The sequence below is a fragment of the Oncorhynchus mykiss genome, chromosome 13 (assembly GCF_057628025.1).
Source record: "Oncorhynchus mykiss isolate SJ-2025 chromosome 13, ASM5762802v1, whole genome shotgun sequence".
Classification (NCBI taxonomy): domain Eukaryota; kingdom Metazoa; phylum Chordata; class Actinopteri; order Salmoniformes; family Salmonidae; genus Oncorhynchus; species Oncorhynchus mykiss.
In genome coordinates, this window is record NC_143034.1 from 74,882,035 (window position 1) to 74,888,870 (window position 6,836).

General features: G+C 51.3%; 1 protein-coding gene across 3 annotated transcripts in view; it reads right to left on the reverse strand.

The window, feature by feature from the left end:
• Positions 1-688: 688 nt before the first annotated feature.
• Positions 689-6,836, reverse strand: part of tbcd (tubulin folding cofactor D) — a 116,841-nt gene continuing 110,693 nt past the window's right edge. For all 3 annotated transcript variants that reach the window (XR_016486104.1, XM_090197590.1, XM_090197589.1), the window contains exons 38-39: positions 1,684-1,768; positions 689-1,199 (exon numbers count right to left, since the gene is read on the reverse strand). Coding sequence is in view for 2 of the 3 variants with exons in the window: in XM_090197590.1 (XP_090053716.1) it covers positions 1,185-1,199; positions 1,684-1,768 (100 nt within the window). In the remaining variant the exon portion in view is untranslated. The remainder of the gene's footprint in view (positions 1,200-1,683; positions 1,769-6,836) is intronic.

Below are 6,836 nucleotides of genomic sequence, written 5' to 3' on the forward strand. Positions count from 1 at the left end.
CATGTTCCTGTCAGTTGAAACTATAGGCAGAGGGAAAACTCCATGTCCCTGTCAGTTGAAACTATAAGCAGAGGGAAAACTCCTCATGTCTACAGCTGGCTAGGCTCAGATTGGATGACATAAGGTACAGATTTAATGGGTATTTAAGGGGTATTATCACTGCTCTACTACGGAATGTGTAGCATGTCAGAGGAGAGGAGACAGGGTGGGAGAGAAAGGAGGGGGATAGAGGGAGGGGGGGAGAAGGGAGGGGGATATAGGGAGGGGGGAGAAGAGATTCTCACTATCAAATGTGCTGACGGGCAAATTCCCTCTCACCCTGCTATCTCAGAAATGCAAGGCTGCTGAAAGACTTTCTTTTTATTAGGATCTCCTCTCTCTCCCTCCCTCCTCGTCCTATATTCTTGTCCTCTCTCTTTCATTCCTAGTCCTATATTCTTGTTCTCTCTCCCTCCCTCCCTACTCATCCTATAATCTTGTTCTCCCTCCTCTCTCTTTCATTCCTCTTCCTATATTCTTGTTCTCCCTTCTCTCTCTCTCATTCCTCGTCCTATATTCTTGTTCTCCCTCCTCTCTCTCTCATTCCTCGTCCTATTCTCCTGGTCTCTCTCTCCTTAAGTCTGTCATGACAGTGTTTCTATTTTCCTCTCTAAAAAAAGTGAATAAATTGGAAACGGGAAAATCATGATGCAGCTTCTGTTTGTTTATTGACAGATTGTTTTTGTTCTTTTTTTTACTTTTGCAGTAGACAGACAGACAGACAGACAGACAGACAGACAGACAGACAGACAGACAGACAGACAGACAGACAGACACAGAGACAGACAGAGACAGACAGACAGACAGACAGACAGACAGACAGACAGACAGAGACAGACAGACAGACACAGACACAGAGACAGACAGAGACAGACAGACAGACAGACAGACAGACAGACAGACAGACAGACAGACAGACAGACAGACAGACAGACAGATGAACCCAGACTACCATACATTTCATGACCATACTAGCATTCCAATTAGAATGTACTGTAGCAAAGTGTGTGGGTCTTGGAACATCACTGAAGGCTGTGACCTTTTAGAAGTGCGGCTGTACTTTGTGATGCGTCACACAGAATGCCATCCTGAAGGATCCTGTGCTACAGTTCTTCAGTTCCTACCGAGAATAGTTTCCCCCGGGCCTACTGGACAGGACCCTACGGAACAAAACAGAGAGTTAAAAAAATAACAACGAGAATAAGTACAATATTGAGTGTCAAGGAGCTAAAAGTAGCTAATATTGTTGTTTATTTTCATAGACAAACTAAATCAAGTCCTTACTCTGATAAATAGTCGAAGGTCATATCTTTGAAAGGTTCTCTCTTATCGGAGCAGACCTCGCTCTCCACTAATTCCATAGTAAAATGAATCAAGGTTTGGCAGGCAGAGGAAAGGCAAGCATCTGGGTCTAATGAGGAACAGTCAACCTCACTAACAGACAGACAAGCCTCTTTATATTACAACCCTGATATGAATGTTATTCTGCAACCTGTAGCAGCACCTGACTTCCGGCATAAAGGACCAGACATCTGTTTCCTTCAGACTAATAAAGTATTCCATCATTGATTCATTCATCCATCCACACGACGCGCAAAAAAACACACCGACGATTTTTTGATTAGCAGTTCTCAAAATGGTTACCTTGGCAACGAGCTGGGGCTTCTGTACTCCTAGCCAATCACAGAGCTGGTTTCTGTGGGTCCTCACCGTGGCGACGTCCTCCTCCCTAAAACCAGAGGATACAGAGAGGACAACGTGAAGATGACAGACTGACCCTACAGTAGGACTGACCCTGCAGGACCGAACCTACAGTAGAACTGACCCTACAGTAGAACTGACCCTACAGTAGGACTGACCCTACAGTAACACTGACCCTACAGTAACACTGACGCTAAAGTAACACTGACCCTACAGTAGGACCGACCCTACAGTAGGACCGACCCTACAGTAACACTGACGCTAAAGTAACACTGACCCTAAAGTTAAACTGACCCTACAGTAGGACTGACCCTACAGTAGGACCGACCCTACAGTAAGACCGACCCTACAGTAGGACCGACCCTACAGTAGGACCGACCCTACAGTAGGACCGACCCTACAGTAGGACCGACCCTACAGTAACACTGACCCTACAGTAGGACCGACACTACAGTAGGACCGACCCTACAGTAGGACCGACCCTACAGTAGGACCGACCCTACAGTAGGACCGACCCTACAGTAAGACCGACCCTACAGTAGGACCGACCCTACAGTAGGACCGACCCTACAGTAACACTGACCCTACAGTAACACTGACCCTACAGTAGGACTGACCCTACAGTAGGACCGACCCTAGAGTAGGACTGACCCTACAGTAGGACCGACCCTAAAGTAGCACCGACCCTACAGTAGGACCGACCCTACAGTAGCACCGACCCTACAGTAACACTGACCCTACAGTAGGAATGACCCTACAGTAACACTGACCCTACAGTAACACTGACCCTACAGTAGCACCAACCCTACAGTAGGACCGACCCTACAGTAGGACCGACCCTACAGTAACACCGACCCTACAGTAGGACCGACCCTACAGTAGCACCGACCCTACAGTAACACTGACCCTACAGTAGCACCGACCCTACAGTAGGACCGACCCTACAGTAACACTGACCCTACAGTAGGACGGACCCTACAGTAGGACCGACCCTACAGTAGGACCGACCCTACAGTAGGACCGACCCTACAGTAGGACCGACCCTACAGTAGGACCGACCCTACAGTAGGACCGACCCTACAGTAGGACTGACCCTACAGTAAGACCGACCCTACAGTAAGACTGACCTTACAGTAGGACTGACTCCTCTAGAAAACACTGTGACCAATGAGCAGTTCGTAGAAAAGGGAACAGCCTCATTCTCTGGAAATGGTCTTTAGTAGTTTAATACATTAACAGCAGTCCCAGCAGGAGATGAAATGGTCTGTCCACTGCTCATTTCTTGTTAAAACCCTTTCCACGAAATAAGGGGTTTTCCTTTTCTAGTTCATGACCTTAAAACCCTGCACCTGTTCCAGGGTCTGTCCTCAAAACCCTGCACCTGTTCCAGGGTCTGTCCTCAAAACCCTGCACCTGTTCCAGGGTCTGTCCTCAAAACCCTGCACCTGTTCCAGGGTCTGTCCTTAAAACCCTGCACCTGTTCCAGGGTCTGTCCTTAAAACCCTGCACCTGTTACAGGGTCTGTCCTTAAAACCCTGCACTCAAAGACCTGTTCCAGGGTCTGTCCTCAAAACCCTGCACTCAAAGACCTGTTCCAGGGTCTGTCCTCAAAATCCTGCACTCAAAGACCTGTTCCAGGGTCTGTCCTCAAAACCCTGCACCTGTTCCAGGGTCTGTCCTTAAAACCCTGCACCTGTTCCAGGGTCTGTCCTTAAAACCCTGCACCTGATCCAGGGTCTGTCCTTAAAACCCTGCACTCAAAGACCTGTTCCAGGGTCTGTTCTTAAAACCCTGCACTCAAAGACCTGTTCCAGGGTCTGTTCTTAAAACCCTGCACTCAAAGACCTGTTCCAGGGTCTGTTCTTAAAACCCTGCACTCAAAGACCTGTTCCAGGGTCTGTTCTTAAAACCCTGCACTCAAAGACCTGTTCCAGGGTCTGTTCTTAAAACCCTGCACTCAAAGACCTGATCCAGGGTCTGTCCTTAAAACCCTGCACTCAAAGACCTGATCCAGGGTCTGTCCTTAAAACCCTGCACTCAAAGACCTGTTCCAGGGTCTGTTCTTAAAACCCTGCACTCAAAGACCTGTTCCAGGGTCTGTTCTTAAAACCCTGCACTCAAAGACCTGTTCCAGGGTCTGTTCTTAAAACCCTGCACTCAAAGACCTGTTCCAGGGTCTGTCCTTAAAACCCTGCACTCAAAGACCTGTTCCAGGGTCTGTCCTTAAAACCCTGCACTCAAAGACCTGTTCCAGGGTCTGTCCTTAAAACCCTGCACTCAAAGACCTGTTCCAGGGTCTGTCCTTAAAACCCTGTACCTGTTCCAGGGTCTGTCCTTAAAACCCTGCACTCAAAGACCTGTTCCAGGGTCTGTCCTTAAAACCCTGCACTCAAAGACCTGTTCCAGGGTCTGTCCTTAAAACCCTGTACCTGTTCCAGGGTCTGTCCTTAAAACCCTGCACCCAAACACCTGTTACAAAGTCTGCATCCCAATTCTCCACATGTTTCCTAAAGTGTGCATTTGTACAGTCCCTCTCTGGGATTTAAAAGCATAGGATAGGGGGGGGGGGGGCTTACACCATGTTAACTTAGTGACCGGGGGTGTAGGATAGGGGGGGGGGGGGGCTTACACCATGTTAACTTAGTGACCGGGGGTGTAGGATAGAGGGGGGGCTTACACCATGTTAACTTAGTGACCGGGGGTGTAGGATAGGGGGGGGGGGGCTTACACCATGTTAACTTAGTGACCGGGGGTGTAGGATAGAGGGGGGGGCTTACACCATGTTAACTTAGTGACCGGGGGTGTAGGATAGGGGGGGGGGGGGGGCTTACACCATGTTAACTTAGTGACCGGGGGTGTAGGATAGAGGGGGGCTTACACCATGTTAACTTAGTGACCGGGGGTGTAGGATAGGGGGGGGGGGGGGCTTACACCATGTTAACTTAGTGACCGGGGGTGTAGGATAGAGGGGGGCTTACACCATGTTAACTTCGTGACCGGGGGTGTAGGATAGGGGGGGGGGGGGCTTACACCATGTTAACTTAGTGACCTGGGGTGTAGGATAGAGGGGGGGGCTTACACCATGTTAACTTAGTGACCTGGGGTGTAGGATAGGGGGGGGGGGGCTTACACCATGTTAACTTAGTGACCGGGGGTGAAGGATAGAGGGGGGGGCTTACACCATGTTAACTTAGTGACCGGGGGTGTAGGATAGAGGGGGAGCTTACACCATGTTAACTTCGTGACCGGGGGTGTAGGATAGGGGGGGGGGGCTTACACCATGTTAACTTAGTGACCTGGGGTGTAGGATAGAGGGGGGCTTACACCATGTTAACTTCGTGACCGGGGGTGTAGGATAGAGGGGGGGCTTACACCATGTTAACTTCGTGACCGGGGGTGTAGGATAGAGGGGGGCTTACACCATGTTAACTTCGTGACCGGGGGTGTAGGATAGGGGGGGGGGGCTTACACCATGTTAACTTAGTGACCGGGGGTGTAGGATAGAGGGGGGCTTACACCATGTTAACTTAGTGACCGGGGGTGAAGGATAGAGGGGGAGCTTACACCATGTTAACTTAGTGACCGGGGGTGAAGGATAGAGGGGGAGCTTACACCATGTTAACTTCGTGACCGGGGGTGTAGGATAGGGGGGGGGGGGGGCTTACACCATGTTAACTTAGTGACCTGGGGTGTAGGATAGAGGGGGGCTTACACCATGTTAACTTCGTGACCGGGGGTGAAGGATAGAGGGGGAGCTTACACCATGTTAACTTCGTGACCGGGGGTGTAGGATAGGGGGGGGGGGGGGGCTTACACCATGTTAACTTAGTGACCTGGGGTGTAGGATAGAGGGGGGCTTACACCATGTTAACTTAGTGACCGGGGGTGTAGGATAGAGGGGGGCTTACACCATGTTAACTTAGTGACCGGGGGTGTAGGATAGGGGGGGGGGGGGGGCTTACACCATGTTAACTTAGTGACCTGGGGTGTAGGATAGAGGGGGGCTTACACCATGTTAACTTAGTGACCGGGGGTGTAGGATAGGGGGGGGGGGGGGGCTTACACCATGTTAACTTAGTGACCTGGGGTGTAGGATAGAGGGGGGCTTACACCATGTTAACTTCGTGACCGGGGGTGTAGGATAGGGGGGGGGGGGGGGCTTACACCATGTTAACTTAGTGACCGGGGGTGTAGGATAGAGGGGGGCTTACACCATGTTAACTTCGTGACCGGGGGTGTAGGATAGGGGGGGGGGGGCTTACACCATGTTAACTTAGTGACCGGGGGTGAAGGATAGAGGGGGGGGCTTACACCATGTTAACTTAGTGACCGGGGGTGTAGGATAGAGGGGGAGCTTACACCATGTTAACTTCGTGACCGGGGGTGTAGGATAGGGGGGGGGGGGCTTACACCATGTTAACTTAGTGACCTGGGGTGTAGGATAGAGGGGGGCTTACACCATGTTAACTTCGTGACCGGGGGTGTAGGATAGAGGGGGGGCTTACACCATGTTAACTTCGTGACCGGGGGTGTAGGATAGAGGGGGGGCTTACACCATGTTAACTTCGTGACCGGGGGTGTAGGATAGAGGGGGGCTTACACCATGTTAACTTCGTGACCGGGGGTGTAGAATAGGGGGGGGGGGGCTTACACCATGTTAACTTAGTGACCGGGGGTGAAGGATAGAGGGGGGGGCTTACACCATGTTAACTTAGTGACCGGGGGTGTAGGATAGAGGGGGAGCTTACACCATGTTAACTTCGTGACCGGGGGTGTAGGATAGGGGGGGGGGGGGGCTTACACCATGTTAACTTAGTGACCTGGGGTGTAGGATAGAGGGGGGCTTACACCATGTTAACTTCGTGACCGGGGGTGTAGGATAGGGGGGGGGGGGCTTACACCATGTTAACTTAGTGACCGGGGGTGTAGGATAGGGGGGGGGGGGGGCTTACACCATGTTAACTTCGTGACCGGGGGTGTAGGATAGAGGGGGGCTTACACCATGTTAACTTCGTGACCGGGGGTGTAGGATAGGGGGGGGGGGGCTTACACCATGTTAACTTAGTGACCGGGGGTGAAGGATAGAGGGGGGGGCT